Source organism: Piliocolobus tephrosceles, chromosome 19 (genome assembly GCF_002776525.5).
Source record: "Piliocolobus tephrosceles isolate RC106 chromosome 19, ASM277652v3, whole genome shotgun sequence".
Taxonomy (NCBI): Eukaryota; Metazoa; Chordata; class Mammalia; order Primates; family Cercopithecidae; genus Piliocolobus; species Piliocolobus tephrosceles.
Window position 1 is genome coordinate 2,665,834 of NC_045452.1, and position 25,772 is coordinate 2,691,605.

Sequence of the window (25,772 nt, forward strand, 5' to 3'; positions counted from 1 at the left end):
TCCTGAACATTTCAAATAAATGGAATCATGTAATATGTGGTCTTTTGTGAATGGCATCTTTCACTTAGTTTAATATTTCCAAGGTTCATTCATGATGTATTTTTAGTAGAGATGGGGTTTCACTATGTTGGCCAGGCTGGTCTCGAAATTCTGACCTCAGGGTGATCTGCCTGCCTCCCAAAGTGCTGGGATTACAGACATGAGCCACTGTGCTTGGCCCTTCTAAGAGTTTTATAGGTTCAGTTCTTACATTAGGGCTGATCGATTTTGAGTTTTTAGTATTACGAGACAGAGGTCCCATTTAATGCTTCTGCATACAGATGTCCAGTGCCCAAAAACCTTGTATTGAACAACTACTCTTTCCTTCACTGAACTGTCTTGGCATCCTTGTCAAAAATCAATTGACTGTAAGGGATACAACATTTTGATTAGACTGGAGGCATAAGTTTCAAGTGATCACACCTATAATCCCAGCACTTTGGGAGGCCGAAGCGGGCGGATCACTTGAGGTCAGGAGTTTGAGACCAGCCTGACCAACATGGTGAAACCCCACCTCTACTGAAAATACAAAAATTAGCTGGGCGTGGTGGCGCATGCCTATAATCCCAGCTGCACGGGAAGCTGAGGCAGGAGGATTGCTTGAACCCGGGAGGTAGAGGTTGCAGTGAGCCGAGATTGTGCCACTGCACTCCAACCTGGGCGACAGAGCAAGACCCTGTCTCAAAAAATTAAAAAATTACAATTAAAATTAACGAATTTTTAAAAAATGTATTTGCACTCTACTGATATTATTTTAATTCAGAGAAATATGTTCATAACTTATTAGAAATAATCTTGAGTAGTTTGAGACCAGCCTGGCCAACATAGTGAAACCCTGTCTCTACTAAAAATACAAAAAAAAATTAGCCAGGTGTGGTGGTGTATGTCTGTAATCCCACCTACTCGGGAGGCTGTGACAGAGGAATCACTTGAACCCAGGAGGTGGAGGTTGCAGTGAGCTGAGATCGAGCCATTGCACTCCAGCCTGGGCAACAGAGCAAGGCTCCATCTCAAATAAAAAAAAAAGAAAAAAAAAAAAAGAAATAACCTTGAGTAAGTTTAAATTTATTTCTAAGTTGATGCTATGGCTAGGTTTTGATAATTTTTATTTGGTTTCCCTTCCCTTTAATCAGAAAATTAACTTTCATACCCTGTTTACAAAACATTAACGCTGATTTTGAATATTAAAAAAAAAAAAATCACAAGATACCATGCAAAAGCAATCTTCCCTTCAGAATGACTGATGGTATGCTCAGGTTTTTCATAGCATATCATCATTAAAGGTGAATAAAATAAATGGGCCGCGGTAGCTTACACCTGTAATCCCAGAACTTTGGGAGACTGAGGTGGGTGGATCACTTGAGGTCAGAGGTTCGAGACCAGCCTGGCCAACATGGTAAAACACTGTCTCTACTAAAAACGCAAAAATTAGCTGGGCATGGTGGCACATGCCTGTAGTCCCAGCTACCCAGAGGCTGAGGCACTTGAACCTGGAAAGTGGAGGCTGTAGTGAGCCGAATTTGTGCCACTGCACTCCAGCCTGGGTGACAGAGCGAGACTCCGTCTCAGAAGAAAAAGAAAGGAAAAGCAAACCTGGCTTTTGGGGACATCACTTTTCTGGGACTCATCTATTCCTTTTTTTTTTTTTTTAAATTCTAGAGACAGGGTCTTGTTTCTATGGCCCAGGCTGGAATGCAAAGATATCATCATGGCTCACTGTAACCTTGAACTCCTGGGCTCAAGCAAATTCTCCTGCCTGAGCCTCCCAGGTAGCCAGGACTACAGGTGCATGTCACGACACCAAGTTAATTTGTTTGTCATCTATTCTTAAGTTAGTACCACATTTTATTTTTTTTTTAAACTTTATTTTTTTTGAGACAAGGTCTCACTCTGTCACCCAGGCTGGAGTGTAGTGGTGCAATCTCAGTCACTGCAACCTCCGCCTCCCAGGCTCAAGCAATTCTCCCACCTCAGCCTCCAGAGTAGCTGGAACTACAGGTGCATGTCATTATGCTTGGCTAGTTTTTGCATTTTTTGTAAAAAAACAGGTTTTACCATGTTGCCTAGGCTGGTCTCAAACTCCTGGGCTCAAGATATCCACCTTCCTCAGCCTCCCAAAGTGCTGGGATTACACGCATGAGTCTCTGAGGCCAGCCAGTATTACATTCTTGATCACTGTAGGTTTGTGGCAAGTTTTAAAATTGGGAAGTATAAGTACTCCAATTTTTTGTTTATTTGTTTTAGGGTTGTTTTGGCTATTCTGGGTTCCTTGCAATTCCACATAAATTTTAGGATCATCTTGTCAATTTCTACAAAGAAGCTAATTGGTATTCCAATAGAGATTACGTTGAATTTGTAGACCAATTTGAGGAGTACTTCCATCCTAAAAGTATTAAATCTTCCAATCCATGAACATGGGACATTTTTTGATTTAGATCTTCTTTAATTACTTCCAACCATGTTTTGTAGTTTTCAGAATGTAACTTTTGCATTTTTTAAATTAAATTTACCTCTAAATATTTTATTCTTTTTGATGTTGTTATGAATGGGATTGCTTTCCTGATTTCATTTTTTGATTGTTCATTGCAAATATCTAGGAACACAACTGATGTTTGCATACTGATACTGTATTCTGTAACCTTGCTCAATTTGTTTATTAGTTCTAATAGTTTTTTACTAGATTCCTTAGGAATTCCATATACAAGTTTATGTCATCTGCAAATAGAGACAGCTTTAATTCTTCCATTTAAATCTAGGTGCCTTTTATGTTTTTCTCACCTAATTGCCCTGGCTAGAATCTCTAGTCCAAAGTTGAACAGAAGTAGCAAGAGAAGACATCCTTGTTCCTGATCCTTGGGAGAAAGCTTTCAGTTTTTCAACATGAAGTAAGATGTTAGTTGTATTTGTTGTAGATACCCTTTATCAGGGTGACTGAGCCAAAGTCTTAGGTCTTGTTTCCCCTGTATATCTGCAATGCCACTGCCTTCATCTGGTCACACATGCCTCATTTCTTCTGGGGGTTGCAGAAATGGAAGACATCCTCAAGTGGAAAGAAGTACTCCTTCCCTCTTTGCATATTCTTAACCTTTCTCATACATGTCTCTACTCTAGAATAGACTACATAGTTTTGTTCCTGTATCTGCCTTTCAACTAGCCTCCTGGCCTCCAGTCTTCATGGCTGTCCATCTCCGACATCAAAGATAGCATTTTTTCCATTCCACTATGCTGCTAAGAAGGAAAATTAATTACATCATGCTCACTCAAAACCTGCTACATAATTCCCATTGCCTGCAGTCTGGCCCCCCACTCATCTCTCTAAGTCTTGCCCCTCTAGCTACCTAATATCCTTGCCTATAGGTATCATCCACGGTGGACGACCCTAGACTCCCAGAAAGAGCCATTCCCCTCCATTCCATGCCTTTGCATACACTGTTTCCTTCCCAAGTGCACTTTAATAGCTAGCAAAATGCAGCTTAGATCCCCTGTGTTGTGGGCTCTCTTGACTTAAGCTGCTCTCTCATGGCTCCCATAGTATTCTCTTCAAAGATGTGACAGTTCCTTAATTACTAGAATTGTGCAGATACACCTTCCCCACTAGGCTGTAGACAGATCATTCACTGGTCATCAGGATTGAATGATTAAAATCTGTGTCCCAAGTGCAAATATCCTATAGTCCTCAAGTATCTGGTGACTGAATTAGCCACCACGAATGAAAAAAGGGAGGACAGAAAGACACTGCTTTCATTATAAAATAATATGAGTTAGTAACATTCCAGTAAGTCCTTGAAATACAGTCTAAGAACTACTTTTTTTTTCCCCATAAAATTAAACACTTCTGTGTTTAAAATAAGCAGCACTTACACAGAAGCAGCTCTATGTTAACCATCTAGATGCTGGGACTTTGATACAATATCTACAGTGCAGACACAGTGGGGCCAGAGATGCCAGGAAGGCCGTGCTGTGCGCAGGCTGCTGTGTGTGTGGGCAGTGTGCGCACTCACCAAGGACAGGCCAGTTGACCGCCCATTTCCCCAAGACCTCCCTCACTGCAGCAGCTGTGCACATCAGGGCCCCCTGACCCCATGGGCCACGGTCCCTCCTTGCCCCGGCTGTGATGCAGTGGGCAGGATGTCTCGTCCTCTCTCGTCTACCTGAAGGACTTCTTATAAATCTGTGTGTTCCAAATTACTCTACAAAATTCCTCAACAACCTCTCAAAACAGTGCTAGAAATAGTTTATACAATGAACATCAGTAACCTGATGGAATGCAATAGTAGTTAATGGGCCAAAGGTAAATTAAGATTATTTGATCCAAGTTCAGATTTCTTTGTAATCTCTATTTCTCTCAGTTCCAGGCCTACTTTTGCCTTATACCTATAACCAACTTCTTTTTTTTTTTTTTTTGTTTGAGACAGGGTCTTGCTTTGTTGTCCAGGCCAGAGTGCAGTGGCACAGTCTCAGCTCACTGCAATCTCGAACCCCTGACCTCAAGAGATCCGCCCGCCTTGGCCTCCCAAAGTGCTGGGATTACAGCCATGAGCCATCGCACCTGGCCCTATAACCAACTTCTAATGACTTAACCATTCCATTCTAATATTGGGCTTTGAAGTTACATCAGACCAGCCCCTAAAGGCAGCTCAAGGCTTACCTGAGCTGAGATGCCTATGAGGAGCAGCCACTTCTGGTACTCATCAGTCCGGTAGTGAATCACCTGGCAGCCTGCCAGACTGGTATGTCTATCAAACATCTTCATGGGCTGGGAGTCACCTTCCATGCTCCAGTGGTAGACTGTGGTCTCGGTCACCAAGGCAACAGTGTTCACAGAAACCCATTTCCAGAAAATCACCTCTTCTGCCATAGAATGAGCCTTCATTTTACTCTTCATCTCAATATTAAAGATCTGAAGTGTCTTCCCAGCTAGTATTTGACATAACAGAGATTAGAGAAAGATAAATTAAAAATCTGAAAGACAAATTCATATACTCTTAATTCTGAATTCTTTTAATATTACTTTAGGTTGTACTGCTAATCTGATTAACAGGGTCTGAAAGATGCTGCCAGAGTAGTAATTAACCATACCTTAATGTCTAAATATTGAGAAGAGCCTGTATGCATTAAATTCTTCTTCAGAAGAATATAAAAGCGTATAAATATTCATAGAAATATGTGAATAACAATGAGAAATTAGTTCTACTGAAGCAAGCCTCTCTTTTAGATTGGTTTCTTTTTGTTTCAAAATACTTTTCTGGATAAGTCAGCAAAAACATAAGACACCCCTTCTTTGTGCGGTCTCCAATTTTCAAGAAAGACTACAACTATCCCTTCACATTAAACCAACTTCTCCAAATTTGTCTTAAATTCTAGACCAATGCTGACAAATGGAACTTTCTACAATGTTGGATATATTCTATATTTGCATCCATCACAGCAGATCATAGTTATACGTGGCTATTAAACACTTAAGATTTATCTAGCAAGATATTTCAGGAACTGAATTTATACTTTTATTTAACTTTAATTAATTTAAATGTTAAACGGTCCCATGCAGCTAATGTCCAATAGGACAGTACAGTTCTAGACAAAATATTTGGCATCCATTCTCTGGCAAGAGACCCATATTGTTTCTACCTGTAGCAATGAACTAAATTTTGATTTTGGAATCTATACAAAATTTAGAGCTAACATAAAATATTAAAATATTGCTTCCCACAAAGATTGGGAACAAGGAAAGGATTATTTCTCTGACCATTTGTTTTGACACTGAGAATAACATAGCTAGTGTGATAAGGCAAGAAAAATAAAAGGCATAAAGATCAAAAAAGGAAGTAAACCTGTCTTAACTCACAGACAACATAATTCTTTACAAAGAAAATCCTGCGGAATCTACAAATCTACAAAACAACTATTAGAATTAATAGGTGACTACAGGAGTGCAGCAAGATGCGAAGTCAACCTACAAAAATTTGAATTGGGCTGGCCACAGTGGCTTACACCTGTAATCCCAGCACTTTGGGAGGCTGAGGCAGGTGAATCTCTCGTAGTCAGGAGTTTGAGTTCAGCCTGGTCAACATGGTGAAACCCCATCTCTACCAAAAATACAAAATTAGCTGGGCATGGTGCCAGGTGCCTATAATTCCAGCTACTTGAGAGGCTGAGGCAGGAGAATTGCTTGAACCCAGGAGGCGGAGGTTGCAATGAGCCAAGATGATGCCACTGCACTCCAGCCTGGGTGACAAAGTAAAAACGGTCTCAAAAAAAAAAAATCAACTGAATTTTGAGGTACTAGCAGCAAACAATTTGGAAATATAAAAAAGAATTCAGGCCAGGTACCGTGGCTCATGCCTGTAATCCCAGCACTTTGGGAAGCCGAGGTGGGCAGATTACCTGAGGTCAGGAGTTCAAGACCAGCCTGGCCAACATGGTGAAACCCCATCTCTGCTAAAAATACAAAAATTAGGTGGGTATGGTGGCATGTGCCCATAATCCCAGCTAGTCGGGAGGCTGAGGCGGGAGAATTGCTTGAGCCTGGGAGGTGGAGGTTGCAGCGAGCTGAGATTGTGCCACTGCACTCCAGCCTGGCCAACAGAGTGAGACTCTGTCTCAAAAAAAAAAAATTTTTTTTTGCATAACACCACCCAAAACATAGCATTTTGGAGTAAATTTAACAAAGGGTAAGCAAAGCCTCTACACTATAAAATATTCCTGAAAGAAAGTAAAGGCTTAAATCAAAGAAGGGGCATACCATGTTCATGGATCAAAACACTTAAAATTGCTAAGATGTCATTTCCCCCTAAATTATCTACAGGTTCAATGCAATCCCAATCAAAATACCAGCATACTTTTCCTTCTTTCTTTTTTATAGAGACAGGGTCTCACTTTGTTACCCAGGCTGGAGTACAGTGGAGCAATCATAGCTCATTGCAACCTCAAATTCCTGGGCCCAAGTGATCCTCCTGCCTCAGCCTCCCAAGTAGTTGGGACTATAGGCATGCACCATCACACTCAGCTAATTTTTCTGTTTTCTTTTTCTTTCTTTCTTTTTTTTTTTTTGAGACACAGTCTCTCTCTGTTGCCCAGGCAGGAGTGCAGTGGCATGATCTCAGCTCAATGAAGCCTCCACCTCCCAGGTTCAAGTGATTCTCCTGCCTCAACCCCCCGAGTAGCTGGGATTACAGGCACATGCCACCACACCCACCTAATGTTTGTATTTTTTGTAGAGATGGGGTTTCGCCATGTTGGCCAAGCTGGTCTCAAACTCTTGACCTCAAGTGATTTGCCTGCCTCGGCCTCCCAAAGTGCTGGGATTATAGGTGTGAGCCACCATACCCAGTCTAATTTTTTTTTTTAGAGACTAGGTCTTGCTATGCTGCCCAGGCTGGTCTCAAATTTCTGGCCTCCTGCAATCCTTCCATCTTAACCTGCTGAAGTACTGGGATAACAGGTGTGAGCCGCCACCCTGGCCCAGCATCTTTTGTTTGGTGGAAAATAAAATGATGCTATAATGAATATGGAAATGCAAAGGACAAAGAATAGACATAACAATTTTGGAAAAGAGCAAAGCTGGAAGACTTATGATACCTAATGCTGAGACATTCTATAAAGCTATTAATAAAACCTATGTTATTCTCATAAGACACACAGATCAATGAAACAGAAGAAAGTCTAGAAACAACTGCATGAACTGATTTGATAAAAGTGCCTCAAAAAACTCAACAGGCCCAAACACACTTTTTATAAAAATAGAAAAATCCATCCTAAAATGTATATGGAATCTCAAAGGACCTCAAATAGCCAAAATAATCTTGATAAAGATGAACAAGTTTGGATGATCTCACACTTCCTGAATTTAAATCTCATTACAAAGTTAAAGTAACCAAATGTATGGTAACAGCATAGAAACATAGACACCAATGCAATATAAGAGAGAACCCAAAAATGAACCTTCACATATATGATCAAATGATCTTTGACAATGGTACTAAGACCATTCAATAGGAAAAAAGAATACTCTTTTCTACAAATAATACTGGGAAAACTGGGTCCACGAAAGAATAAAATTGGACCTTTACCTTATACCATATACAAAAAGTAACTCAAAATGGATTAAAGACCTAAACATAAAAACTAAAATCATAGGCAGAACCTGAGTCCTTTTGTCTCATTTTCCTCCCCAGACAGCATGAGTTTCACCACTCACTCCACTACCTTCTCTGCCAACTACCGGTCCCTGGGATCCGTCCAGCCGTCCAGCTACAGTACCTGGTCGATCAGCAACCCAGTCGGCATCTGTGCAGATGTAAGGGGTTTGGGCTCTCAGATCTCTGTGTCCTACTCCACCAGTTTCCAGGGTGACCTGGGGTCCAGGGCCCCGGCCACTGGAATGGCCAGTGGTCTGGCGGGAATAGGAGGCATCTAGAATGAGAAGGAGACCATGCGAAGCCTGAACGACCACCTGGCCTCCTACCTGGACAGAGTGAGGAGACTGGAGACTAAGAATCAGAGGCTGGAGAGCAAAAACCGGGAGAACCTGGAGAAGAAGGAACCCCAGGGCAGACACTGGGCCATTACTTCAAGACCATCGAGAAGCTGACGGCTCAGATCTTTGCAAATTCTGTGGACAATACTTTCATCGTTCTGCACACTGACAATGCCCATCTTGCTGCTGCTGACTTTAGAATCAAGTATGAGACAGAGCTGGCCATGCGTCAGTCTGTGGGGAGCAACATCCATGGGCTCTGCAAGGTCAATGATGACATCAATGTCACTGGGCTGCAGCTGGAGACAAAGATCGAGACTCTCAAGGAGAAGCTGCTCTTCATGAAGAAGAACCATGAAGAGGGAGTAAAAGGCCTACAAGCCCAGATTGCTAGCTTTAGGTTGACTGTGGAGGCAGATGTCCAAATATCAGGACCTTGGCAAGATCATGGCAGATATCTGGGCCCAATATGACAAGCTGGCTCAGAAGAACCTGGAGAAGCTGGACAAGTACTGGTCCCAGCAGATTGAGGAGAGCACCACAGTGGTCACCACGCAATCCGCTGAGATCAGAGCTGCTGAGCTGACACTCATGGAGCTGAGATGTCCAGTCTAGTCCTTGGAGATTGGCCTGGACTTGATAAGAAATCTGAAGACCAGCTTGGAGAACAGCCTGAGGGAGGTGGAGGCCTGCTACACCATGCAGATGGAGCAGCTCAACAGGGTCCTACTGTACCTGGAGTCGGAGCTGGCATAGACCCGGGCAGAGGAACAGTGCCAGGCCCAGGAGTATGAGGCCTGGAATATCCAGGTCAATCTGGAGGCTGAGATTACCACCTACCGCCGCCTGCTGGAAGATGGGGAGGACTTCAATCTTGGTGACGCCCTAGATAGCAGCAACTCCATGCAAACCATCCAAAAGAGCACCACCTGCAGGATAGCGGACGGCAAAGTGGTGTTTGAGACCAATGACACCAAAGTTCTGAGGAAATGAGCCAGCAGAAGCAGGGTACCCTTTGGGGAGGGGAGCAGGAGGCCAATAAAAATTTCACAGATTAAAAAACAAAAATCCCAACAATTAAAATCATAAAACATTTAGAGAAAACATAGGGGAAAAGCTTGATGACGTTGGATCTTGCAATGATTTTTTTTTGATATGACAATAAAAGAAAAAAATGAATTGGACAGCATCAGAGGTCACAAAAGAGAGAAAAGGCAACCCATAGAATGAGAGAAAATATAGGCATACCTCGTTTTATTATACTTTGCTTTACTGTGTCTTGCAGATATTGCATTTGTGTTGTTGTTTTGTTTTGAGACAGCGTTTCACTCTTGTTGCCCAGGCTGGAGTGCAATGGCATGATCTCAGCTCACTGCCACCTCTGCCTCCCAGGTTCAAGAGATTCTCCTGCCTCAGCCTCCCGAGTAGTTGGGCTTACAGGCGCCCACCATCATGCCCAACTAATTTTTGTATTTTTAGTAGAGATTGGGTTTCACCATGTTGGCCAGGCTAGTCTTGAATTCCTGACCTCAGGTGATCTGCTCGCCTCAGCCTCCCAAAGTGCTGAGATTACAGGCGTTTATTTTGTTTTGTGGAAAAAAAAAATCAAAGGTTTGCGGCAATCTTCCATCAAGCAAGTCTATTGGTATCATTTGTCCAACAGCATGTGCTCACTTCCTGTCTCTGTCACGCTTTGGTAATTCTTGTGATATTTCAAACTTTTTCATTATTATATTTGCTATGCTGCTCTGTGATCAGTGATCTTTCATGTTTTTACAGTAATTGTTTTGTGGTACCATGAACCACACACATATAAGACAGTGGACTTAATAAATGTGTGTGTTCTAACTGCTGCACTTACTGGCCATGCCCTAGTCCCTCTTCCTCTCCTCAGGCCTCCTTATTCCCTGAGACACAACAATATTGAAATAAGGCCATTTAACAACCTTAACAATCTTCCTTGCTAAAGGAAAGTGAAAGTGAAAGGAAGAATCCCACGTCTCTCACTTTAAGTCAAAAGTTAGAAATGATTTGGCTTGGTGAGGAAGGCATGTCAAAAGCCGAGACAGACTGAAGGTTAGGTCTCTCGCACCAGTTAGCCAAGTTGTGAATGCAAAGGAAAAGTTATTTAAGGAAAGTAAAAGTGTTATTTCAGTGAACACATTAATGGTAAGAAAACAAACAGCCTCATTGCTGATATGGAGAAAGTTGTAGTGGCCTGGATAGAAGATCAAAGCAGCCAGAACAATCCATTAAACCAGAGCCTAATCCACAGCAAGGCCCTAACTCTCTGCAATTCTATGAAGCCTGAGAGAGGTGAAGAAGTTGCAGAAGAAGTCTGAAGCTAGCAGAGGTTGATTCATGAGGTTTAATGAAAGAAGCCATCTCTATAGCATAAAACTGCAAAGTGAAGCAGCAAGTTCTGATACAGAAGCTGTGCCAAGTTCTCCAGAAGACCTAGCTAAGATCATTGATGAGCACATTTTCAATGGAGAAGAAACAACCTCCCACTGGAAAAGGATGCCATTTAGGACTCAAGTGAGAGAGAAGTCAATGCCTGGCTTCAAAGCTTCAGAAGACAGGCTAACTCTCTTGTTAGGGGATAATGCAGCTGGTAACTTTAAGTGGAAGCCAAAGCTCACCAACCATTCCAAAAATCCCAAGGCCCTCAAGAATTACGCTAAATCTCCTCTGCCTGTGCTCTATGAATGGAACAACAAGAGTCGTGATAATAGTACATCTGTTTACAGCACGGTTTACTGAATATTTAAAACTCACTGTTCAGATCTACTTCTCAGAAAAAAAAAAATATTCTTTTAAAAAGATTACTGCTCATTGATAATGCACCTGGTCACCTCAGGGCTCTGATGGAGATATACAAGGAGATGAAAGCTGCTTTCATGCCTGCTAACATACCAATTCTGCAATCCACGGATCAAAGAGTAGTTTCAACTTTCAAGTCTTACTACTTAAGAAATACATTTTTAAAGGCTACAGCTGCCATAAATAGTGTCTCCTTTGATGGATCTAGGCAAAGTAAATTGATAACCTCCTGGAAAGGATTCACCATTCTAGATGCAACTAAGAACATTCGTGATTCAAAGGAGGAGGTCAAAATATCAATATTAACAGGAATTTGGAAGAAGTGTTTTCCAAACCTCATGAATGACTTTGTGAGGTTCAGGACTTCAGTGGAGAAAGTCATTGCAGAGGTGGTAGGAACAGCAAGAGAATCAGAAGTGGAGCCTGAAGATGGGACTGAACTATTGCAATCTCAGGATCAAACTTGAACAGATGAGCAAAGAAAGTGGTTTCTTCCGATAGAATCTACTCCCAGTGAAGATGCTGTGAACATTGTTGAAATGACTACAGGAATTTAGAATAGTACATAAACTTAGCTGATAAAGCAGAACCAGAGTTTGACAGGACTGACTCCAATTCTGAAAGAAGTCTACTGTGGGTAAAATGTTAGCAAACAGCATTGCACACTACAGAGCAATTTTTCATTAAAGGAGGAGTCAATCCTGCAGAAACTTCATTAATTTTTTTTATTATTTTTTATTTATTTAATTATTTATTTTTTGAGATGGAGTCTCTCTCTGTTGCCAGGCTGGAGTGCAGTGGTGCAATCTTGGCTCACTACAACCTCCAACTCCCGGGTTCAAACAATTCTCCTGCCTCAGCCTCCCAAGTAGCTGGGACTACAGGCGCCCACCACCACGCCCAGCTAATTTTTTTTTTTTTTTTTAGTAGAGACAGGGTTTCACCATACTGGCCAGAATGGTCTCGATCTCTTGACCTCATGATCTGCCTGCCTCAGCCTCTCACAGTGCTGGGATTATAGGCTTTAGCCACCGCACCCGGCCTGATGTCTTATTTTAAGAAATTGCCACAGCCACTCTGGTCTTCAGCAACCACCACTGTGATCAATCAGCAGCCACTGGCATCAAGGCAAGACCCTCCACCAGTAAAAAGATTACAACTCACGGCTGGGTGCAGTGGCTCACGCCTGTAATCCCAGCACTTTGGGAGGCCGAGGACAGCAGATCACTTGAGGTCAGGAGTTCGAGACCAGCCTGGCCAACATGGTGAAACCCCATCTCTACTAAAAATACGAAAATTAGCTGGGAATGGTGGCACATGCCTGTAATCCCAGTTACTCGGAAGGCTGAGGCAGGAGGATCCCTTAAACCGGTGGACAGAAGTTGCAGAGAGCCGAGATCACGCCACTGCACTCCAGCCTAGGTGACAGAGAGAGACTCTGTCTTACAAATAAAAATTAAAAAAAAGATAACTCAGTGAAGGCTAATAATGGTAAGCAATTTTTAGGAATAAATAGATTATTTATTTATTTATTTTGAGACAGAGTCTCTCTCTGTCACCCAGGCTGACGTGCAGTCCTCAGACTCCTGGGCTCAAGCTATCCTCCCATCTCAGCCTCCTTGAGTAGGTGAGACTACAGGCATGCACCACCACCCCCAGTATTTTTTTTTTTTTTGAGATAAGGTCTCACTGTATTGTTTCCCATGCTGCTCTTGAACTCTTAGGCTCAAGCGATCTTCCCACCTTGGCCTCTGAAAGTGCTGGGATTAGAGTTATGTGCCATCACACCTGGCCAGAAATTATTAATTTTTTATTTTTATTTTTATTTATTTATTTTTGAGATGGAGTCTCGCTCTGTCATCCAGGCTAGAGTGCAGTGGCGCAATATCAGCTCACTGCAACCTCTGCCTCCCGGGTTCTTGCCATTCTCCCACCTCAGCCTCCCAAGTAGCTGGGACTATAGGTGCCCGCCACCACACCTGGCTAATTTTTCATTTTCGTACTTTTAGTAGAGACGGGGTTTCACCGTGTTAGCCAGGATGGTTTTGATCTCCCAACCTCATGATCCACCCGCCTTACCCTCCCAAAGTGCTGGGATTACAGGCATGAGTCACCGTGCCTGGCCAAATTATTTCTTAATTAAGGTAATCAATTTTTTTAGACATAATGCTATTTTGCGCTTAATAGACTAGAGCACAGTATAAATATAACTTTTATACACACTGGGAAACCAAAAAATTCATATGACTCACTACTGTAATATTCTTTTTATTGTCGTAGTTTGAAACTGAACCCAAAATGTCTTCAAGGTATGCCTATATATGGAAATCATATATCTGACAAGGGGTTAATATCCAGAGTATATAAAGAATGCCTACAACTCAACAATAAAAAACACAAGTACTCCAATTAAAAGATGACCTGCGTGAGATGGTTCACACCTGTAATCCCAGCACTTTGGGAAGCTGAGATGGGATGATCACATGAGACCAGGACTTTAAGATCAGCCTGGGCAATATGGCAAGACCCTGTCTCTACAATGAAAAAATGCTTTTAATTAGCTGGGTGTGGTGATGCATGCCTATAGTCCTAGCTACTTGGGAGGCTAAGGTGGGAGGACAGCTTGAGTCTAGGAGTTCGAAGTTACAGTCTCTTAAAAAAAAAAAAAAAAAGACTACTATTAGAAAGGAAACAACACAAATAGCAAGTGTTAGCAAGAGTGTAAAAAAACTAGAACCCTGTGCGCTACTGAGAATGTAAAATAGTGTAACCACTATAGAAAAGGGATGACAATTCCTCAAAAAAATTAAAAATGAATAATGATATGACCCAGTCAATTACTTGTGGGTAGAGAATAAAAAGGATTAAAAACAGGTTCCCAAAAAGATATCTGTATACTCGTGTTAATAGGGGAATTACTCACAGACTTAGCTTTTTACCTCAAAAAAAGCTAAATCTAGCTGAGCTACATAGCTAGAAAAAAAAGAGAATCTGACTATCCAGTTAGTTAGCCAAGCTACGCAACAACTCATATTATTACAATATTATCATCAATCAGCAAAACTGGTTTTTAACCACAATTTGAGAAATAAGGCTGCTGTTGCTAAAAGAAAGTCTTTAATGATGTCATGTTACACCCAGGCAATAATTAAGATGACTTCTTGAATCCACGAAAAGGAACAACCAAATTTGATGCAATTTTATTTATTTATTTATTTTTTGAGATGGACTTTCGCTTTTGGGGCCCAAGTTGCAGTGCAATGGGGCGATCTAGGCTCACTGCAACCTCTGCCTCCCGGGTTCAAGCGATTCTCCTCCTTCAGCGTCCCAAGTAGCTGGGATTATAGGCATACACCAACATGTCCAGCAAATTTTTGTATTTTTAGTAGAGACGGGGTTTCACCTCGTTGGCCAGGCTGGTCTCAAGCTCCTGACCTCAAGTGATCCACCTGCCTTGTGCTACCAAAGTGCTGGGATTACAGGTGCGAGCCACTGCGCCTGGCCACAATTTGATGCAATTTATATCCAAAACACATGATCAGTAAGATAAAGGTTTGCTGCCTTAAAACAGTTCTAAAGTTAGCTATAACTATATTATAAACTTAAGTTTAAACTATATAAATTTATAAAACAACTGCTTTTGGACATAATTTAGGTGTGATACAGTTTTGCTGTCTAGTTAAAATGGTAAATGTTAGACCCTCACTGTCTTCAGGCACTAACAGCTTATGGTAAACGACTTCTAATGAGACTGAACTAAGATGGGAGCTCAAATCCACAAAAAGAAATAAAGAGCATTGGATATGATAAATGTTGGTTAGTATAAAGATTTCTCTTAATTGCATTAAATAATATCATATAAAACCATAATAAAACTATAGGTTATTGGGTTTATAACATATATAGATGCATCTTATTTTCTCTTTTTTCACATATTTTATATCTTCATATATATGAAAGATAAAAATAGTGCAACAGAGGGACAACGAAATGAACCTATGCTGGAGTGAAATTTCTGCATTTTAATAGAAGTTAATATTAATGATCTGAAATCATTTGTAGTAAGTTAGGATGCATTTTATAAATCCTACAGCAACCACTATACACACACACACACACACACACACAAAATAGCAAAAAGAAAAATTCAGAAGAATTAAAATGGTATGCTACATTTTAACAAGAAAGGCACATGGTAAGCAGCTGTGCACATGTTCCTGCAGCAGCCTATATACACCTTGCCAGAAGTAGGGTTTTTCAAAACAATCAAGAAAACTAACAAATCTTATTTATTTATTTTTAGGGACAGGGTCTCACTCTGTTACCTAGGCTGGAGTGCAACAGCACAATCCCAGCTCACTGTAGCCTTGACCTCCTGGGCTCAGGGGATCCTCCATCCTCAGACTTCTGAGTAGCTGGAACCACAGACGCATACTACCACACTGGCTAGTTTTTTGTTTTTTGTTTGTTTGTTTGTTTTTAATTTGTAGAGATGGGGTCTCCCTATGTTGCCCAGGCTGGTCTTGAACTTCTGGTCTCAAGTAATCCTGTCGCCTCAGCCTCCCAAAGTGCTGGGATTACAGGCATGAGCCACCAGGCCCGACCCAAACCTTAGTTAATGATCAAGAAAAAAAGAGAAGACACAAATTATCAAAATTAAGAATGAAAGAGGACATCACTGCCAACCCCAAAGAAATTAAAAGGAGGGAATATTATGAACAATTTTATGTCAACATACTAGAAGACTTAGATAACCTGGATAAATTCCTAGAAAGACACAAATTACCAAAACTGACACAAGAAAACAGAAAATCTGAACAGATTCACAGCAAGTAAGGAAGGTGAATTTGAAATTTAAAATCTTCCCACAAAGAAAACCCCAGGACCATAAGGCTTTCACTGTTGAATTCTATCAGATACTCAAAGAAGACAGAAATAAGTCCTTCACAGATTCTTTCAGAATATAGAGGAAGAAAGACCTCATTCTCTAAGGCCAACATTTGCCTAATTACAAAGTCACAAAAGGACATCACAAGAAAAGAAAACTACAGACCAATGATAAAAATAACAGAAAACCCTTAGAATATTAGTGAACAAAATCCAACATTAAAAAAACTACCATACACCATGACCAAAAGAGATTTACCACAGGAATGCAAGGTTGGCTTAACATCCAATAATTAATTTACATAATACACCACATGAATAAAGGACACAAACCATGTGATCATCTTATTAGACACAGAAAATAGAAGGGAACTTCTCCAACTTGATAAAGGATTTATCTACCCCAAATACACAGCCAACATCATATTTAATTGTAAAAGGCTAAAAATTCCTCCCTAAGGTCAGAAATAATTCCACAATGTCTGTTCTTGTCACTTCTGTTTAATACTGTACCGGGTATTCTAGCCAATGCAATGTTGAAACCAACAGAATCTGGATTAGAAAGGAAGATGTAAAACTGTCTATTCACAGATAACATGACACAGTATGTAGAAAATGCCAAGGAATCCACTAAAAACTACAAGAGTAAGTTTAATAAGTATATGGGATACAGAAAAATATACAAAAATTATTTTATTTCTATATACTAGTAAGAAACAATCCAAAAATAAAACTAAGAAAACAAGTCTGTATAGAATAACATAAAAAAATAATAAAATACTTGGGAATAAATTTAACAAAGAAGTACAGGATTTGCTCACTGAATATGCAAAACATCACTGAAAGAAATTAAAGATCTAAATAAACAGAGACATTAAATGACTAGAAGACTTAATACCGTCAAGATAGCAGTTCTTACCAAATTGATAAATTCAATGTAATCTCTATCAAAGCCCCAGAAGGATTTTTGTAGGAATTCACAAACTAAACCCAAAATTGATGTGGCAATTCAAGGGATCTCGTTTCAAAGAGTTTTTTAAACTATTCTGAAAAATGCTAAGTTGGAGTACCAACACTATCTGACTTCAAACTTACCATAAAGCTACAATTATCAAGTAATCAGTACAAGAATGGACACAGATCTGGGCTGGGCGCAGTGACTCATGCCTGTAATCCTAACACTTTGAGAGGCTGAGGTGGGTGCATTACTTGAGGTCAGGAGTTCGAGACCAGCCTGGCCAACATGGTGAAACCCCATCTCTACTAAGCATACAAAAAATTAGCCAGGCATGGTGGCAGGCACCTGTAATCCCAGCTACATGGGAGGCTGAGGCAGGAGAATCACTTGAACCCAGGAGGCAGAGGGTGCAGTGAGCTGAGATTGCGCCCCTGCACTCCAGGCTGGGCGAGAAGAGCAAGACTCTGTCTCAAAAAAAAAAAAAAATTAAAACTACAAAACCATAGGCTAAGCACTCTTCGCTATGACTCCAAAAGCATGATCCATTAAAGAAAAAAAGAATAGGCAAGCTGGACTTCATCAAAATTAGTAAGTTTTGCCCTTCAAAACATATCCTATGGTTTGAATGTTTTTTGTTCTCTCCAAAATGCATGCTGAAACTTAATCCCCAAGTGTTGGGAGATGGAGCCTTTTGGGAGGCAAGCCCCCAGGTTCTTATAAAAGAGCTTGATAGAGGGAGTTAGGTTTCTTTTTGCCCTTCTGTCACAGCGTTCCTCTCCTCCAGAGGATGGAGCAACAGGGGCCATCTTGGAAGTGGAGAGGGAGCCCTTAACAGACACACTATCTGGTAGCACCTTAATCTTGGATTTCCCAGCATCCGGAACTATGAGAAATAAATTTATATTCTTTATAGATTTCCCAGCATCAGGCACTTCATTATAGCAGCACAAACAGACTAAGACAAGATGTCATTAGGAGAATGAAAAGACAAGGTACAGACTGGGAGAAAATATATGTAAATTACATAGCTCATAAATGTATATTCAGAATATATAAAGAACTCTTATTATAACTCTTATAATTCTTATAAGACAGATAACCCAATTAAGAACTGGGCAAAAGATTTAAATAGACACTTCTCAGAAAATACACATAAATGGTTAATAATCATATTTAAAAATAAAAGAGATTTAATATAATTAGGTATTAGAGAAATAAAAATTAAAACTGCAAAATGCTAGTACACAACCACTGGAATTACTATAATAAAAAAGATAGTATCAAGTGTTGGCATGGATGTGTGAAGAAACTGGCATCCTCATACACTGCTGATGGGTATATAAAATGAGACAGTCACTTTGAAAAACAGTTGGGCAGTTTCTTAAAAAGCTAAACAGGGCTGGGTGCAGTGGCTCACGCCTGTAATTCCTGCACTTTGGGAGGCCAATGCGGGCAGCTCACAAGGTCAGGAGATCAAGACCATCCTGGCCAACATGGTGAAACCCCATCTCTACTAAAAATACAAAAATTAGCTGGGCGTGGCAGCACACACCTGTAGTCCCAACTACTCAGGAGGCTGAGGCATTATTACTTGAACCTAGGAGGCGGAGGCTGCAGTGAGCCAAGATAGCGCCACTGCACTCCAGCCTGGGCAACAGAGCGAGACACCTTCTCAAAAAAAAAAAAAAAAGAAAGAAAAAAGCTACACAGGCCAGTAGTGGTGGCTCATGCCTGTAATCCCAGCACTTTGGGAGGCCAAGGGGGTGGATCATGAGGTCAGGAATTCAAGACCAGCATGGCCAAGATGGTGAAACCCTGTCTCTACTGAAAACACAAAAATTAGCCAGGTGCAATGGCAGGTGCCTGTAATCCCAGCTACTTGGGAGGCTGAGGCACTTGAGAATCACTTGAACCCAGGCAGCAGAGGTTACAGTGAGCCAAGATCACACCACTGCACTCCAGCCTGGGCGGGTGATAGAGTGAGACTCCATCTCAAAAAAAAAAAAAAAAAAAAAAGAAAGCTAAACAAATTTATCATATGATACAGCAATTCTACTCCACCCAAGAGAAATTAAAATATATGTCCACATGCACACATATGTTTATGGCAGCACTATTTATAATAGCAAAGACATGGAACCAACCGAAATGCCCATCAGTGATAGACTCAAAAACGTGGTACATATACACCATGGAATACTATGCAGCCACAAAAAGGAATGAAATCATGTCCTTTGCAGGGACATGGATGAAGCTGGAAGCCATCATCCTCAGCAAACTAACACAGGAACAGAAAACCAAACACCGCATGTTCTCACTCTTTAAGTGGGAGCTGAACAAGAGAACATGGACACAGTGAGGGGAATAACACACACCAGGCCTGTCAGGGGAGTCGGGGGCGAGGAGAGGGAGAGCATCAGGACAAAGTTAATGTATGCAGGGCTTAAAACCTAGATGATGGGTTGATAGGGGAGGCAAACCACCATGACACATGCATACCTATGTAATAAACCTGCATGTTCTGCACATGTATCCTGGAACTTAAAGTAAAATTAAAAAAAAAAAAAAAGAAATTGCAGAACAATAACAACAAAGAAAATATGTCCTCACAAAGATTTGTCAGTGAATGCTCATAGCAGCAATATTCTTAATAGCTAAAAACTGGAAACAATCCAAATGTCCATCAACTAGTGAATGGGAAAACAAAATGTGGCGTATCCATATAATGAAACACTATTAGACAATAAAAAGGAACGCATTACTGATACATGTTACAACATGGATGGACCTCAAAAACACTATGCTAGGTAAAGGAAGCCAGATGTAAAAGACTACATATTGTATGATTCCATTTATTTGAATTATCTACAAAAAAATCTGGGGAGGAAGAAAGCAGATGAGTTGCTGCCTAGGGCCAGGAGTAGGAGTGGGAATGGTTCTAAACAGGCATGAGGAAACTTTCTGGGGTGGTAGACATGTTCCAAAACTATATTGTAGTGATGATTTCACAACTCTATGAATTTAAAAATCACTTCGAAGGAGTGAATGTTATGGTATGTAAATTATACTTGAAAAAAGCAAAGAAAGATATTTAAAAAAAAATCTGCACCAAAAATTCTTGGTGGGACACTGCCAGGATGGGGGTACCTTTTAGTGTCAAGCAGCCTTAGATCACAGAGGAAATTTCCTCTAGCTTGAAAACTTGTCAAGCTGTCCTTAGCCTGGTTTAAATGAACATGTGTTTAAGAGGCACAAAATATTCAGCATCACAAAAAGGACCAAAAAAGGACCAACCTTCTTTGGGAACCACTTCAGGTCAGACTTAAGTAGTCAAGGTGAGGAGGGGGCCTTCGGGGGGTGCCATTCCCCCTCCTCTATCCCCTCATTGAGCTCAGTGCCTACTCTCCACACAGGCACTAGATTAGCCTATACTCCATCTATCTCTAAAAATTAAAAGAAAAAAGGTAAAGTTTGTAAAAAGAAATACATATACATACTGAAAAGGTAATGTGATATGGTTTGGCTCTGTGTCCCCACTCAAATCGCATCTCCAGTTATAGTTCCCAATGTTGGAGACGGACCTGGTAGGAAGTGATTAGATCATGGAGGCAGATGTCCCCCTTGCTATTCTGGTGATGGTGAGTGAGTTCTCAGATCTGATGGGTAAAAGTGTGTCTGTGGCTACTGTGGACACCCTGCCTATGGGTTAGCCCTGCTCTGCAAGGAGCAGTTTAAAAAAAAGTGTGTGGGTATGGCACTCCCCCTTTTGCTCTCTCGCTACTGCTCCACTAAGGTGAGACATGCTTGCTTCCCCTTCACCTTCTGCCATGATGATAAGTTTCCTGAGGCCTCCTAGCCTAGCCATGCTTCCTATATAACCTGTGGAACTGTTAGTCAATTCAACTTCTTTTCTTCATAAATTAACCAGTCTCACATAGTTCTTTATAGCAGTGTGAGAATGGACTACCACACAATGTTTCACAATAAAATTGAGAATATCACAACTGGATCAGTAATGCATGGTATCTGCCAACTTTCCCTATAAAAAGACATATAAGACCTCTGTCACATATTTGTCTGTTTTGTTTTGTTTTTACAACTCCTCATAAAAACCATTCTTGGCCAAGTGAGGTGGCTCACATCAGTAGTCTCAGGACTTTGCAAGGCTGAGGTGAGAGGATCATTTTAGGCCAGGAGTTTGAGATCAGTCTGGGCAACATAGGCAGATACCATCTCTACAAAAAATGTTTAAACATTAGCCGGGCATGGTGGCATGTGCCTGTAGTCCTAGCTACTTGGGAGGCTGAGGCAGGAGGATCGTTTGAGCCCAGAAGTTCAAGGCTGCAGTGAGCCATGATCGCATCACTGCATTCCTACCTGGATGACAGAAAGAGACCTGGTCTTAAATAAAAAACATTCCTAGTCCAGGAGCAAAAAGCAGCTGTTTTTTTGCCAATCCCTCAGTTAAAGTGTTCCACTAAAATCATAAACAACATATGAGGAATTCTGCCACCACTTCACGCTCTTTAAGTCAAGGGCAAAATGTATCTGGTTTTAAGGAATTCACCACAAATCCATCAGCAAAGAAAGTATGAACAGATACTGGGTAAGTGAATCTGCTCCAGGCTTCTCCAGAAAGCCTGGCAATGATGTGGGCTGAGTATCTCTGAGCACCTTGGGAGTTCATGGCCAGGTATGAGGACAGGCTGCAATGATGTCCCTTTTAATTTTTTTTTGAGACAAAGTTTCCCTATTTTTTTGTTTGTTTGTTTGTTTGAGACAGAGTTTCCCTCTTGTTGCCCAGGCTAGAGTGCAATGGCACGATCTCAGCTCACTGCAACCTCTGCCTCCCGTGTTCAAGTGATTCTCCCACCTCAGCCTCCCGAGTAGCTGGGATTACAGGTGCACGCCACCACGCCCAGCTAATTTTTGTATTTTTAGTAGAGAGGAGGTTGCTACATATTGGTCAGGCTAGTCTCGAACTCCCAACCTCCAGGTGATCTGCCTGCCTCAGCTTCCCAAAGTGTTGGGATTACAGGCGTGAGCCACTGCACCCGGCCTTAATTTAATTTAATATTATTTTTAGGGACAGGGTCTTGCTCTGTCACCCAGGCTGGAATGCAGTGGCGCAATAATAGCTCACTACAGCTTTGAACTCCTGGGCTCAAGTAATTCTCCCGCCTTGGCCTCCCAAAGCACTGGGATTACAGACATGAGCCACCTGGCCTAGCCCTTTTTGTAAAAGGAGGTCCGAGAGCTGCTTCATGAGCCCCTTTCCAATCACAAAACTTCACCAGCCAAAATGGGAAAAATCTGTGAGATACAAGGTGAGGCCCCCCCCACACCCTGTATTTCTGCATTGGATCCTAGGAGCTAGTCAAGGTGTGTGATACCGCAGAGGACTCTGAGGAGCTCACCTGCAAATCAATCATCTCCAGCAACCAATCACTATACAAACAACTCTTTCTTCAAAGACCATTTGCTCATTTTGACATAGGGCCTTGAAAACACACTGTACATCCTCCATTTGTCTACGATTTGTACTACAATGATCTGAGATTTGACTGCTACAGAATTAGCAGTAAAAATAAGATAAAGCTGGTCGGGCGCAGTGGCTCACACCTGTAATCCCAGCACGTTGGGAGGATGAGGTGGGCGGATCACAAGGTCAGGAGATCGAGACCATCCTGGCTAACACGGTGAAACCCCATTTCTACTAAAAATAGAAAAATTAGCCGGGCGTGATGGCAGGCACCTGTAGTCCCAGCTACTTGGGAGGCTGAGGCAGGAGAATGGCGTGAACCCAGGAGGCAGAGCTTGCAGTGAGCCGAGATCACGCCACTGCACTCCAGCCAGGGTGACAGAGCCAGACTCCATCTCAAAAAATAAATAAATAAATAAATAAATAAATAAATAAATAAATAAATAAATAAATAAGACAAACCTTAAAATTATGTCTCTTTTTGGTTCTAGAGCCTTACACTTCCCTACACAAAAGAAAACAGGACTCAACATGTTATAGCTGAAGTGATTTATATGACCATTAAGAATAAAAATAAAAAGGAGCAACCCCTACCACCTGGAAGCTGGCCTGGCAATCACAGCAAGGCCACGCTGCTCTCCTGATGGACATAAACCACCTCGGAGAACAGCAGCCTCAGGCAAGGGCCCTCTGAGACCATGATCAAGTGAGACAGAGCAAGCACAGAAACAACAAGGTTACTGCGCAACTCACAAAATACCAACACCCCTCTCTTTCAGCTAAAATAAGTGAGTGCTATTTCTTTACCCATTAGAGCGTTAATCTCACTCTAGTCTTCCCTCCCTAATAGATAAGATTTATTGAGATACACAATCATAAAAATTACCCCCACTTGCTACCAGCATCCAATCCACAGCAAACCCCTGCTTCCTCAGATTACTCCCTACATCATCCAACCAAAGCCCAAATCCTATAAAAGGCTCTAACACGTTCTTACCGAGACACTCCCCAGTTCCCCATGGCGTGTGTTCTCTCCCATTGCAACAATAAACCCATCTTGTTCAACTGCAAGTGTGTTCCTGGTGGTCTTTGGCTGGAAGGGATTGACAATATCTAACCACTGCGTTCTCTCTACTCCCCAGCTCCACACCAGAACACACACACACACCCTAGGAGCTCCGCACTGCACACTGTTAAAAAGAACTGTACCAGAAAACCAGGAAGACTAAAATGCAGACCATTTTTGAGACCTACTGAGAACACTAAACAACAAACAACATGCTAAATAAGGTCTCTCAAAAGTACTACAACAAGGCTGGGTACAGTGGCTCATGCCTATAATCCAAGCACTCTGAGAGGCCAAGGCAGGAGGATCACTTGAGGCCAGGAGCTCAAGACCAGCCTGAACAACACGGTGAGACCCTCTTCTCTACAAATATTTTTTTTAAGTACTACAACAACATAAAATGCAGAAAAGGGCAACACTACAAGGCAAATATTCCATCAAAAACAGCCAAGGGATAAGTGACAAAGTAAGATAAAGATAAAAGAAACATTAATATTCCAGAATAGCAATAATTTCTAACTAAAATAGTTTATACTGCTTATACTATATGTTCAAATGATTACTTCGACAAGATTACAAGGGAAAAGGTAGGGTTGGTAATAGACCAAAGATCCTTTCAAATAAAAGAATTTCAGTTATTTCTTTTTAAATAGAAAGGTCTTAACTTCCAGATGTCCTTCTATCTACTGAAATGACCAAGTAGACACTACTTCTGTAACAAAACAGAAGCCTAGGTAAAGCTAATATTTGGCATTCACAAATTTTAGGTCCAGAAACAGTTTTTGCTTATCTTTTTTTTTTTGAAATTGAGTTTGGCTCTTGTTGCCCTGGCTGGAGTGCAATGGCGCGATCTCGGCTCACTGCAACCTCCGCCTCCCAGGTTCAAGCTATTCCCCTGCCTCAGCCTTCCTGAGTAGCTGGGATTACAGGCATGCACCACCACGCCCGGCTAATTTTTTGTATTTTTAGTAGAGATGGGGTTTCTTCATGTTGGTCAGGCTAGTCTTTGAACTCCCGACCTCAGGTGATCCACCTGCCTCAGCCTCCCCAAGTACGGCAATTATAGACGTGAGCCACCGCGGCTGGCCCAGTTTTTGCTTTTTAAAGTAAGTGATAATGCATTTCACATAAAACATTAAGTCTACTGCATACATAATCCTTTTATTTCCCAAATGAAGGCAATATAAGACGATTCTATATTTTTCGAGATAACTAGAAGGCTTTAAGCACCAAGACGCCCTGATTTCAAGGTAGTGAAATTTTATTAATTATCAGCTCCTCTACCATTGATGTGTTTCACAGGAGGAAAACCCCCAAGCCTGTGTCATCAGATAACTGGAAGCACCACTGCAGCAGGCCCTCGGGCAAGGGGGCCACAAAGCCTTCCTGGGAAACATGCACAGTGCTGTTGTGAGTTCCTAGTCGCATGAAGACAAAGGCCTGGGCATTTTCTTCCTCTCGGTGTATCTGGCACTGTGGGTGATGTTACCAAGAAGCTCTGGTGCTCAGGGGCCTCTTAGTAGGGCACACTAAACATAACTTTTGCTAAAACTTTTGGAATTAAGTTGAATAGTATTGATGACACTTTGCCATGAGCTTAGTGACACTTGTTCAATATTTAAGGTAACACAGCAGTTAAAGTGAGATAAGATTCCTTTCTAACAATCCCATCGGGTTTACCTTTCAGAGCTATCACCTTAGAGGCTGGATTCATGATAGCACTCTCTGCAGAGATAGGCCGTCGGATCGGAGCCATTGGGTCACTCATGTCAATGATCGTGACCTGTGCCTGCTCACCAGCTTTCTCTCGGATACATATGAACTTGTCAGATTCCATGGTCAGTGTGCTGAACCCAATGTTGGCTGGATTAATTCCAAGGTTTTGGAGCTAAACAGAAAAAAAGCATTTGATTAAATTTTTTTCCTCTGAAATGGATTGACCCTAGCCAAAAGCAAAGGAGGAGGAGAAGTTAAATAAAATTTAGAAAAAAGTTAACATTAGGTAAACACTTGAAGCAAACATTAGCTTGCTTTTCTATAC

At 41.5% G+C, this 25,772-nt stretch overlaps 1 protein-coding gene and 1 non-coding gene across 3 annotated transcripts in view; one reads left to right on the forward strand and one right to left on the reverse strand.

Annotated features, from left to right (window-relative positions):
- The window catches only part of CLTCL1 (clathrin heavy chain like 1), a 106,705-nt gene that overhangs the window by 65,789 nt on the left and 15,144 nt on the right, over nt 1-25,772 (reverse strand). For both annotated transcript variants that reach the window (XM_023192627.2, XM_023192626.2), the window contains exons 2-3: nt 25,412-25,619; nt 4,688-4,956 (exon numbers count right to left, since the gene is read on the reverse strand). In XM_023192627.2, coding sequence (XP_023048395.1) covers nt 4,688-4,956; nt 25,412-25,619 — 477 coding nt within the window. The remainder of the gene's footprint in view (nt 1-4,687; nt 4,957-25,411; nt 25,620-25,772) is intronic.
- LOC111526748 lies at nt 1,210-1,334 on the forward strand. Its single transcript, XR_002726481.1, has one exon. It is a non-coding gene; the product is annotated as a small nucleolar RNA SNORA15 (small nucleolar RNA).